This window comes from Nannospalax galili, unplaced genomic scaffold, assembly GCF_000622305.1.
Source record: "Nannospalax galili isolate Female #2095 unplaced genomic scaffold, S.galili_v1.0 scaffold302, whole genome shotgun sequence".
Classification (NCBI taxonomy): Eukaryota; Metazoa; Chordata; class Mammalia; order Rodentia; family Spalacidae; genus Nannospalax; species Nannospalax galili.
This window is the reverse complement of record NW_008350120.1, coordinates 5,519,769-5,532,768: the sequence shown is the minus strand read 5'-3', so window position 1 is coordinate 5,532,768 and position 13,000 is coordinate 5,519,769. Positions and strand designations below refer to the sequence as shown.

Below are 13,000 nucleotides of genomic sequence, written 5' to 3'. Positions count from 1 at the left end.
GCTGTGCAATCCTTGGGAGCACACACCAATTCAGAGGACACCTTTCAGTCCTTTGGTATCTGCTTGTCTGTCAGTCATAGCCTTTTCTTACCTCGTCAGTATATAGATGGTTTTGACTATCTTTTAAAGGTAAAATAGAGTTCTGCTTTGTCACTGAAATAATTGAGGAAGTTTTCATTTGGCCCTCCTTATAAAGTACGGTTTTTGACTGTATGTTCAGTTCTTGACTAAATATTATTTCAGACAAAAGCCCATGTTAGGCAGTTTTATCTAATTCTGTAGATTTATGTCTTAAATTTAGAAATTAATGATGAGAAAGTGATTATTAGAAATTAGAATGTGAACCCTAGCCCCTTGGTTAACAGCCGTCTTAGGCCTGGGGTTGCTGAGCTCAAATGCTGCCTCCGTTGTTGACTTAAGGCAATTGCCATGCCAGTGTCGCAGGCTGAGTCAGAACGTGGAGCATCGTAGTTTTCACTATTTTTACAGTCTTCCGTGTTTTAATAGAAAGCAAAATTGAAGTGTGAGTATAAAGAGGCCTCTGTTGCACAAGGCCGGTCCCAAACTCATTCATTTAGTGGTCACGTTTCTTTGTGCCTGATTTACAGGCCTTCTTAACTGTTTTGGCATCTGCTTACGGTATGCTAATCTTGAAAATGTTAAAAACAAGCACATTAGTACCATGATTTGAAGCTAAATGCTACATCTGCTTGGACAGCCCATCAGATGATAGCGATCAACCACCTTTCCGTTTTAAACATCTACAAAACTTCTTGTGCTTTGTTGTTTAAGGTTAATTGGTAGTCATTAATGTATTTTGATTTTTTATGGGAGAGAATTGCATGCTGAGTAGAATTTTAATACAAAGAAAATAAATTAATGGCAAAATTTGCTTTTTGAAGACTGACAAATTAAATTCCTGAGTAGTTTGCCATAGAGATAAATAAAAAGGGAAGCAAATGAAAGATGGAACAATTACAATGCAGCTGAGAAGCTCTTGGACCCAGCTGTCCAAACAGGATTAGCAGAGTGCTCTGGGTACAGTGAGTCACGGGGCGCTGGGCAAGACCCCTGCACGTACTGCAGTACATGTTATGCCCAGTGGCACTGAATAGATGAAAAGAAGTAAATACGTTAAACAGATTCATGGAGGCTTTCCACAGTATTAAAAAAGCAAATTTCTAGACTAAAAGATAAAGCCTGATCTTAGTATTATGGGAAATGCAAACTAGAGAGCTATTTTGTGATTCCTCTATTAGCCCTTTAGAGTTCAGTCTTTGATTTTAAGAAGGTAAAATACAGAAGAATTGTCATGAATATGATCCCAATGCATAGCAGGATTTTGATGTTGTAGCTGCAAAGCTTATAAGACTAGAAGAGAGGATGTATTAAAAGCCAAATTCCTAGCCATGAAAAGGTTCCCTCTCTCCTGGCCTCTCGTCAGGGGATCTGACCTCAATGTGGTCTCATTTGCTCCTGTGAGATCAGCCTGAAGCGTCTGTCACTAGGGGAAATAGGAAACACAGCAGAAGGAAACACGGAATTTAATATGCTGCTTTTCTCTATTTTCAGTGATTGTTTATTGGAGATGGCATTATTCCTTATAAACTGAAAATATGTTGAATCCAGAGTAAACTCTGGGCTTTGCCTGTTTCATGTTCCCCATCAGGTGGGAGTAGGTGACACTTTTGCAGATGCTCACCAGCGGCAGACTTGAAGTAGAAATGCAATTATCTATTACAAGTTGTGGTATTGACATGAAAACAATTTCAAAACCCTGAAAATTTCTTAGGAAAAAAATTTGCGTGACTTCCGTGTGCTCAGACACATTAAAGAGAATCAAATGAGTGGTTTCAATGAGCTTTTGTTTGCTTAGTAATGTTCATTTTCTATTTAAGCATTAAGTTTGTGGATCTAGTTAGGATTTCTAAGAATAAGGAATTCTTAAAAGTATTCTGTGTAGGGGCTGAAGAGATGGCTCAGTGGTTAAGAGCACTGACTGCTCTTGTGGAGGACCCGGATTCGATTCCCAGCATCCGCATGGTGGCTACGAACCATCCTTAACTCCAGTTCCAGGGGATCCAACAGCCTCTTCTGTCCTCTGAAGGCATTACTCAACATGGGTGCACTTACCTACATACAGGCAATACCCACATACACATAAAAATAATAAATAAAATTTAAAAATATTCTGTGTCACACGCCAGAGTTAGGAAAGCACCTGGTGAAGGGTTAGCAGCTTGTGTCTTTCTGTCCCTGCTGTGATTTCCCATGCTGCCCTTGGTTCAGGGAGGTGAAGACACCTGGGAACATGTCACCTTGGTCAGGGGAGTCAAAATGTAGCTTCTGTTGACATACAAATACCTAAACTTTAGTTTCTGGTTAAGATTATTTGGTTAGAAGGGCCCACTTTTAAAATGTGCAGCAAAGATGTTGTATCCAAGCTAGGCAGTTGTACCAAGAAGAAAATGGCCCACGCCAGCCAAATATCCTGGTGGGACACAAGCAGTCAGCTCTGAGACAGAGGACAGGCCATCTCCATAGCAGGAAGTTCTTAAAAAGTAATTATATCAGTAAACACATGAATAAGTTGCAGTTAACAAGAACACTGAGAATTAGATTGAACTGAAGTGGCTTCTGACCATGTTTTCTTTCAGTATAGACATATGGAAGTAGGTAAAAAACTCCAACCCTACCCAAGGAACTATTGGAAGCTGCTGGCTGCTGGCTGGGGGAGAGTCAGTCTTTTTTTAAGGATGTGACTCTTGGTAGGTTAACCAGGCTCCAGTGGATGGATCCATGCTGAAAGACATTTGGGGACACAAATAAGACTATGTAAAACAGTATGTGAAATTGGAGGAGAGCTAGTAAGGGAGGTGCAGATAGGGGAGGGGATCTAAATACAATCAAAATATATTGTATGAAAGCTGCAGAAATTCAATTAAAAAATGGAAAGAAAAAAGGCTAGCACTCCAAGGTGTGCGTTTCAAAGTTTTCTTTGTTTCAAGTAATGAATCAAATAATATGAGAAATGTTGAAAGTAAAATAGACCTGGCATCTAAATTTTTATTGAATATAATTGATACATTCAGTGATATCTGATTTAAACGTATAATACTTTCATTTCTTGACTGTTAAAACATTTTTCTGTCAATGTGTTATCAAAAATGTTCAAGGCCACACTATACAGTGGCATAATGATGGAAAATAAATACAATAAATGAAAATGTGAAAAAAATTTAAATTTATGTTGAGACAGGGTCTTCCTATAGCTCCAGCTAGCCTGGAACTTGGTATGTAGACCAGACTGGCCTCAATCTCTGTCTCCTGAGTACTAGATTAAAGAAATGTTCTACCACGCCCTTCCTTTTTATTAATTTCTTGAAAATATCATACATATATACAATGTACTTAGATCTATTCATCCTCAACTCTCCCAGATCCACTCCTCTATTCCCTACCCTCCCAACTTTATATGCTCTTTTTTTTTTTTTAATACCCTGCTGACTTGGTTTTGTGTTGCCCATATACTCGTGTGTGGGGTCATCCAGTGGAGCATGATTGACTTACCAGAGGTCACACCCTTCAAGAAAATTGACTCTTTCTCCCTCAGTAGCCAACAACTGCCAATGACTCCTCAGCTAGGGGTGGAGGCTAGTGAGTCCTTCCTCCTTCCACATTGGAATGTTGACTGGTTTGTTCTTGTTGTTTTTGAGACAGGGTCTCTGTGTAGCCCTGGCTGGCCTATAATTTGCTATAGAGACCAGACTGGCCTCAAATCCACAGAGATGTGACTGCCCCTGCCTCCTGAGTGCTGGGATTTAAGGTGAGTGTCACCATACCCGGCTGGCTTGATCTTCTGCAGGTCTTGTGCAGGCAACCATAACTTCTGTGAGTTTATGAATACAGTGATCACATCATGTCCAGAAGACACTGTTTCACCCTGTCCTTGCCAGTCTCTGGCTCTTAGAGTCTCTGTGTTCTTTCTTTCATGATGGTCTCTGAGCCTTGGGGAGAGGTGCGGTATAGACGTCCCATTTGTGGCTGAGCACTCCACAGACACTCTCTGTGCTTTGACCATTTGGCGAGTTTCTGTGTTAACCATCATCCACTGCACAGAGAAACTTCTCTAATGAGATCTGAGAGCTGCACTCCTCTGTGGATGTAGAGATTCCAATTTAGAGAGCAGTTTGATACTGTGTCTATTAGCAAAATAATAGTACTAGTTCACCCCTGGGTCCTTGGCCAGATTTATAGTTCCAGGCATATGTTTCCTCCTATACACCCACATCTAACAGCTGTCTGTAACTCCAGTTCCAGAGGATATGACCCTCTTCTCACCCCCATGGGCATTGCCTGACATGGATGCATTTGCTTACATGTAGGAAAACACTCATACATATACAATTTAAAATTTTTAACTATTAAGTAATGTGACTTTTACCTTAGTAAATTATTTGAAAGGCAAGACCATTGCTCAGTAGGTACAGTAAGTATTGTCCTGTTCTCCACCATGACACTCTCATGAATGCTGGCCATTTGTGGGTTTGTAGAGAACAGGTGGAAAGGATCCTGTGGGTGGCCATAGTGCTCTAGGTAGTGTCCCACCTTGGAGCACCAACTCCCTGCTTCTCTGTCCATCTTCTTTCTCCTCACCCTCTGTGCTGGTTAGTTTGACCCAAAGTAGAGTCACTTGGAAGAAGGAGCCTCATTTGAGGAATGTCCTCTTTTGGACTGGCTTGTGGGCGTGTCTGAGGGGCATTTTCTTGACTATTAGTTGAGTTGAGGGGAGCCAGCCCACTGTGGGCAGCACCATCCCTAAGTAGGCGGGCCTGTACTGTATAAGAAAAGTAGCTGAGCAAGGCAGAGGAAGCAAGCCAGCAAGTAGCATTCCTCCATGGCCTCTGCTTCAGCTCCTGCCCGAGTCCTGCCCTGACTTCCCTCACTGATGGACCTGGAAGGGTTAGATGAAAAAAACCTTTTCCTTCCAAGTTGCTTTTGATCATGATGTTGTACCTGGAATTTACTTTTCAGAAAGGGTTTGGCCACAAATTCAACTTCTTTTACAGAAAGACACACTCAGCTTGAACAAAGCTACGCTAAAGTCTCATGAGCATTTTGTTTATTTCGTCAGGTTGTCAGGTCCATTGAGAGTCCTTGTTCTCTTCATAGAGTGAGCTCTCTTTACAGTGAGGTCAGTTCTCATCATTGGGACAGGTCACTTGTATCTTCTCTCTCTATTCTTGAACAGCTCTATTGATTTATTGATCATTACAGAGAACCAACTTTTGATTTTATTTCTTCTGTTTTACTTTCTATGTCACCGATTAAGCCCTTTGGAATATATGTTCGGACTTGCTGTCTTGAGATTGGAGCTGAGTTCACTGACTGGAGGTTCTTTTCCCTCTCAGCTCTCGAGCACCGCTTGCTCTGGCCCCTGGGCTGCAGCCCCTCCCTCTTTCCCCTGGCTGTACTCTCCTTGCACCCGCTGCCCATCCCTGTGCTTCCCCCTTTGCTGCATCTCCCCCTGGTGTCTTCTCTGGCTGCACCTCCCTAGACCTTTGTATAGATCGTTTTCATTCCATTCAAAATGCTTTTAGATTTCCTTATTTCTTTGACTCATGGGTTATTATTTTTAATGTGTATGAGTGCTTTTCCTGAATGTGTGTAAACAACATGTGTATACAATGCCCATGGAGATGGAAACTGGAATTACAGATGGTCCTTAGCCACCATGTGGGTGCTGGGAATTGAACCCAAATCCTCTGCAAGAGCAGCCAGTGCTCTTAACTACTCAGCTATCTCTCCAGCCCTTCATGGGTTATTTTGAAGTTCAGTATTTAGTTCCTAAACATTTGGGGATGGTTGAGAGATTTGTCCATTAGTAATTCTTCCTTTAGTTTCTCTGTTGATACCAGGGTGAGGGAATGTGGTTTGTGAGAATCCAGTTCCTTAACTTGTTGAGGCTAGCTCTGTAGCCTGGAATATGGCCGTCTGCAGGGTACAGCTTCTCCTGGTAGTGTGTTCTCTAGTGCAGGCACTGACTGGCGGTGTCCTCATGTCCCCAGATCCTGGTGTATACTTGGCTCACCAGCCATTGAGAGGAGGGTTCTAAAAGCACTAGCTAGAGTTGTGGATCTCTCTTCTTTAAAAAGAAGTTATTATTTTTATTTCATGTGTATGAGTGTGTATTGCCTGCATGTATGTGAGTTCACCCGTGTTGTGCAATGCCTCAGAGGTCAGAAGAGGGCTTCCGGATGTCCCCGGAGCTGGAGTTAAGGATGGTTCGTAGCCACCATGTGGGTGCTGGGAATTGAACCTGGATCCTCTGCAAGAGCAGTCAGTGCTCTTAACCACCAAGCTATCACTCCAGCCCTGGATCTTTCTTCTTATAGTCCTGTCAGATTTTGTTTCACATACTTTAAAAGTGCTGGTATTGGGTGCATAAATATGTGGGGCTCTTAGGGCCTTGATGATCATTGTTTCAAATCCCCGGTAATTTTCTTTTCTCTGGTCTCCTTTGTGTCGTGTCAATGTGACTAGTTCACCCTTCTCTCATTATGATGCTCCCATTCTCATCTATTTGGGCTTTATGCTAAACAGCTGTTTCAATCTCTGTCTGAATCTGGATATTTCGAGTGTTCATGTCAAATGTGATTACTGCTGTGATCACATTTGATGCATTTCTATCCATCCCATCTCACCTTTTCTCCCTTTTCCTCCTTATAAGCAGAATATTCTTTATAAGAATATTCCAGATTCTTTATAAACTGTATTATAGAAGAGATTGGATTTATAATTTATTATGAATTTAAAATATTTATGTGTATGAATGTATTGCCTGCATGTATGCAAGTGCACCCATATCATACAGTACCCATGGAGATCAGAAGAGGGTGTAGGATCCCCCTGGAACTGGTTACGGATGGTTGTTAGCCACCATATAGGTGCCAGGAACCAAACCTTGGTCCTCTGCAAGAGCATCCAGTGCTCTTAACCACTGAGCCATCTCTCTAGCCCTGTTTATTATAAATTTATAATGTATTATAAACTGCATTATAAAAGAGATGATTACGTTTTATCTCCTTTGTTGGCTTATAGATATAACTCCATGGAAGATTATTTGACTAGTTGCTTTATGTATAGCAAGACTGGAATGTTATTACAATATATCTTCAAGTGATATTATGCAAAAGTATAAGACTTTTACATTAATAAAGTCTTTGTTAACATCTGGGCTACTATTTTTATTAAGCAAGTTTGTATGGTATCACTGATATATGAACGTTATATATTTGAGGTATGCACACAACCACACTAATTAACATCTGTGACCACCATGTAGCTATCTGTGTGTTACAAAGAAATTCAAGATTAAATTTAATTTTTTCTTGGCAAATTGTGAATATACAATGCAATATTGTTAACTGTTATCACCACAACATACATTAAGTTGACCAAACTTATCCATCTTACATTACAGAAACTTGGTATCCTTTACCTAATATCTCTCCATTTTCCTGCCTCCTGGTCTCTGGAACCTACCATTTTACTCTTTTTTAAAATATAAATTTGGCTATTTTAGACTTCAGATATGAACTCTATTCATGTGGTCACAAATGGAAATAGTTCCATGTTTTTAAATGACTGAATAATTATTATATTCCATCTTTCTGTGTGACATTTTCTTTATCCATTCATCTGTTGAAGAATACTTAGTTATTTCCATGTCTTGGCCATTGCAAATAGTTCGGTGATCATGGGAGCCCAGGCGTCTCTTCTTGAATCTGATGTCAATTCCTTTAGATACATACCCAAAGGTGAGATTTCTGGATCATGTGAGAGTTTAAATAAAATTATTTCCCATCATAATTGTGCTAATTTGTATTTCCATAGCAGCATGTGAAGGTTCCCTTTATCTCCTTGTCAACACTAATGACTTTTGTCTTTTTGATAACAGCCACTCCAACAGATATGAGATGCTAGCTCATGGTGGTTTGGATTTGTGTCTTCTCAAGATGTGGAGAACCTTGGCATATGTGTACATGTGAAACTGCTGCCATTTGTGTGTCTTTTTTTGAGAAACGTTTATGTAGGTCCTTTGTCCATTTTTTCTTATCATTTAAAGATAATTTCTTAGCATAACACACACAAAATGAGTTTTATTATGATATTTTCATGCATCATCTCTGTCAGTGTATACTGTGCATATTCACCTGCCCAATACTGTCTTACCTTCCCTTTTGCCCATTTCTTTCTTTTCCTTTTTTTGAGTGAGTGTGTATGTCACATGTATGTTTATGGGTGTGCATGTTTGCATGTGTGCTGCACAGGTGCACATGCATGTGGAGGCCTGAAGTTGAAATCAGGTGTCATCCTCAGTCGCTCTCCACTTTTGTTGAGCAGGATCTTTGATGGAGCCTGGAGCTCTCTGATTCCCTACTCTGGCAAGCCAGCTTGCTTGGGGTTCTCCTACCTCAGGCTCCCAAGTGCCAGGATTCCAGGTAGGCCACCATACCTGCCTGCCAAGCTTTTGCATGATTCTAGGGATCTGAACTCCCAGGATCTCTCACCATGCTTTCACTTTGGGTTGGTATATCTTACGTGTGAGACCAGTTTACTACAGACTGTAATGCTGGACGTCTTTTTTAAATTTTTTTTTATTACCACATAGTTATTGTACATGGTTCCTTGTGACATTTTGATATGTGTGTATAATGTACTTTGACCATATTCACCCTTCCTGTTACTCTTTGTTTTCTTCCCCCTCCCTCCCTCCTTCTTTCCCTCCTTCCTTCCTTCCTTCCCTCCTTCCTTCCCTGTCCTTCCCCTTCCTTCCTTCCTTCCTTCCTTCCTTCCTTCCTTTGAGTGCCTTTTCCTTTTTATATTTACCCCATCCCATGTAGGAGGGCAAATATTTGTCTTATGGGACTAGCTTATTTTACTTAGTATAATGATCTGCAGTTCTATCCATTTTTCTGCTAACAATATAATTTCATTATGACTGAATAAAACTATACACACACATACACACACATACACACACACATACACACACACACACACACAAAGTATCACATTTCTCTCTCTTTTTTTTTTTGAATTCTTTGACCATTATACTTTTCCATTAGTTTTGTTATTGTAGCTTTCTTTTTGTTTTCTTGAAAATCCTAACTAGTTCATTGGGCTTGTTAACAGAACATAGGGTAGGGGTTTATTTACAGAAGATTAGGTGTCTCCCCCCCTCCCATTTACAGCTGTGCTGGAAAGTCCACACTCAAATATAAATCCTGTGACTTCCCAACAGCCGCACAAAATGGCAAGAGAGGTGCTTTATGGCCTTCTCGGCTTATATATCCTTAGCCTTCCCCTACATGCAGCTAAGGCCGACCGATTGGATGGGAGGGGTAACTGACTCCTCCCTCAATGGCGAGCGTGGGAAGGAGGTGTGACTATAGCTTGCCAGCACAGTGGTTGGAGGGCACTTCCAGGTAACACACCACCCCTTCCTCAGGCTCTTAGATTCTTTCCGCCAACCTCTTCCACAGAAGTCCCTGAGCCTTGAAGGGGGTGGTGGGTGTGGGATGATCCTCCTCCTCCTGTGGCAAGGCATTGAACTTTTGGGTCTCTGCATCATGTTTTCCATGGGCTGTTGGCTCATTTTAGTGGGATTCCATCTACTATAAGGATTTAGTGCTAGGGTCCACAAATGAGGGAGAACATACATCTTTTGTTTTTCTGAGTCTGCGTTACTTCACTTAGTATAACAGTTTCTAATTCCATCCATTTACCTGTAAATTTCATTATTTTGTTTTTCTTTACTGCTGAGTAGAACTCCATTGTGTAAATATACCACATTTTCGTTAATCACATGGATGCTGGAGATACAAACTCAGTTTCCAGAAAACACTTTAACTGATTGAGCTATCTCCAGAGCCCAGAAAAGGCTTTCAACAGTGTTCAAAATCTTTTCATGATAAATGCCCTGAAGAAATTAGGAATAGAAGGTTCATACTTCATCACAAGTATATAACAAAGCGATAGCCAACTTTATGCTAAGAGCATTTTCTCTAAAATCAGGAAAGAGACAAGAGTGTCTACTCCACTCTCTTATTTTTAAACTTTTTATGTGTCTGAGTGTATTGCCTGCATGTATGCAAGTGCACCCGCAGAGGTTAGAAAAGGGTGTCGGATCCCTTGGAACTGGAGTTATGGACAGTTGGACAGTTGTTAGCTGCCATATGGGTGCTGGGAATCTAACTCTGCATAAAAATCAACTCAGAATAAGACCTCAAGGTAAGACCTGAAACTTTGAAGCTACTAGAAGAAAAAAAAATTTAAAAAAAGAAAACATTTCAAGATACAGGCACAGATTTTCTGGAATGGACTCCAGTAGCTCAGAAAATAAAAGCAAGAGTGTATAAATGAAATTCTATCAGATTAAAAATCTGCACAGTAAAAGAAACAGTGGAAAGCCAGCCACAGAGAGGGAGAAAGATCTTTTGACAACTATTCATCAATAAGGACTGCATTACAGAATATAAAAAGGTGCACTCACCACATGCAGGCAACACATACATATACATAAAAATAAAATATTTTTAAAACCCTCAAAATATTAAACACCAAAAGATTAATCTGGTCTATAAATGAGCAACTGAATTGAACTGTCAGTTCTCAAAAGAAGTAAAAAATGGCCAATAAACACACAAAAAATCCAATATTTTTAACCATCAAGGAAATGCAAATCAAAATGTCACTGAGGTTCCAGTCAGAACTGTTTCTTTTAATATTTTTTTATTTTATGTGTGTGAGTGTTTTGCCTGCATGTAGGTAAATGTACTTGTGTCATGCAATGCCCACAGATACCAGATCCCCTTGAACTGGAGTTATAGATGGTTGTTAGCTGCCATGTGGATGCTGGGAACCAAACCCTGGTCCTCTGCAAGAGCAGTCAGTGCTCTGAACCACTGAGCCAAATCTCCAACCCCCAAGAATTGTTGTTATCAGAGAGAGAGAGAGAGAGAGAGAGAGAGAGAGAGAGAGAAAGAAAGAAAGAGAGAGGTCCCAGCATGGTGGTATACACCTTTAATCCCAGCACTTGGGAGCAGAGGTAGGCAAATCTCTATGACTTCAAGGCCAGCCAGGACTACATAATGAGACTCTGTCTCAAAAAACCAGGAAAAACAATTCCAGTAACGATGTGGAAGAAAGGAACCCTATGCACTGCTGATCAGAATGTAGATTATTCTAGCCACTGTGGAAATCAATATGGAGGTTTCTCAAAAATTGAAAAATTGAACTTCCATGTGAACCAGTGATACTCCTGGATGTGTACTGAAGAGAGTGCAGCTGATCGCAGATATCTGCACACCTAGGGGCCTCACTACATCATTCACAGTAGCCAAGCTACAGAATTAGTCTAGGTATCTACCAACAGATAAATGGACAAAGAAATGTGATACTTACACAGAGCCAGAGTCATAAAAACAGCATGGTACTGCATAAAAATAGACACATAGATCAATGGGACATCATTGAAGTACATGCAATTTCAGTCACCTGATATTTGACAAAGGTGCCAAGAACACACAATGGAGGAAAGACAGTATCTTCAACAAATGGTGCTGGTGAAACTGGATCTCCACCTGTAGAAAAATGAAACTAGATCCTTTCGCCTTGCACAAAAGTCAACTCCAAATGGATCAAAGACCTCAATGTGAAACTGGAAACCCTGAAACTCTTAGAAGAAAACGCTGTCAGTAACTTACAAGATATACGTGTAGGAAAGGATTTTCTAAATGAGACACCAATTGCTCAGGAATTAAGGCCAACAATCAACAAGTGGGACCTTATTAAACTAAAAAGCTTCTGTACAGCAAAAGAAACAACCAAGAAAACGAGGAGAAAACCCACAGAATAGGGCAAGCCAACACAGCACTAGATGTGCACTGGAGGGGGAGACCCGAGGGAACCTAGCGCTGCACCCTTGGCTCTCAGTGCTTTAGACCCTGCCCAACAGTGTGAGAGAAGGCTGTGGAAATTGAGCAATACTGGACCAGGGCTCAGAGCTCTCAGTGTTGCCTGCCAGCAAACCATACCAGAAGAGTGCCACCTCTGGACTCTGAGTAATCTGCAGTGATTGATGGCTGGGGCAAGTGTGGGAATAGGGTGTGGCTTAGGCAACTGTGTCTACAAAGGGAGAGATTATGAGACCTTCCATGCAGGAGCTCTGACTGTGAGCCAGTGCTTTCCTTAGGGGCAGACCCCTCAGGTGTACTCTACTGGTGACTGTAGTAGCACTGTCCCCCTAGCTGGTATCTATGGCCTCTGCCTCCTGTCTCTGTTTATCTCCATATGACTGTGTCTCCCGAGTTACCAGCTTGGGTGAGACTACAGGGCATGTCCTTGAGGCAGTGCCAGGCCCACTAGCTGTCTTTTGCCTGGAAGGGGAGCTTGAGGTTGGGAGTGCTCTCTGCACTGGCAGGCAGCAAGACTGATGTCTTCCTGCCCTTTCTCCCTGTTTCCTGCCTCTCTGGTCTCTGGAGCTCTACTTTCTGGGTCTCTGACTATGCTCTGCTCTCGGTAGCGAGACTAAGGGGCTACTCCACTGTTTGCTGATGTCATTCTTGGGGTGTCAGTATCAACATGGATTTTACTTACACATAAACCTCAGCACATTTATAATAGTTCACAGTATGTTTTTAAAAGTTTAAAGATGTTGATTACTTTTTGTATTTACCTACAGAGAGATAATTTCTGCTGCCTTTCACGTCTTGGTGTAGATCTAGATTTTTTTTCTGGTATTTTCCTTCTGTCTGGAGGATTTTATTTAACATTTATTGCAATGAAAATCTACTGGTAATAAATTTCATTGCTTATATATGTAAGAAGCCTTTATTTTGTTTCTGAAAGATGTTTTTGGTATGTATGAAATTTTAGATTATTTTCTTTCAGTACTTAAATACTTTTGCATTGTATTGATAAGAAATCTTCTCTG

The 13,000-nt window shown here is 40.9% G+C and overlaps 1 protein-coding gene across 6 annotated transcripts in view; it reads left to right on the top strand.

Moving 5' to 3' along the window:
- Positions 1 to 13,000, top strand: part of Lmbr1 (limb development membrane protein 1) — a 180,690-nt gene that overhangs the window by 153,314 nt on the left and 14,376 nt on the right. Inside the window, exon 16 of one of the 6 annotated variants that reach the window (XM_029570477.1) lies at positions 1,573 to 1,726. The exons of the other annotated variants lie outside the window; for them this stretch is intronic. Coding sequence (XP_029426337.1) covers positions 1,573 to 1,607 — 35 coding nt within the window. The 3' untranslated portion in view covers positions 1,608 to 1,726. Of the gene's footprint in view, positions 1 to 1,572; positions 1,727 to 13,000 lie in introns of those variants that run through there. 6 annotated transcript variants of the gene reach the window in all.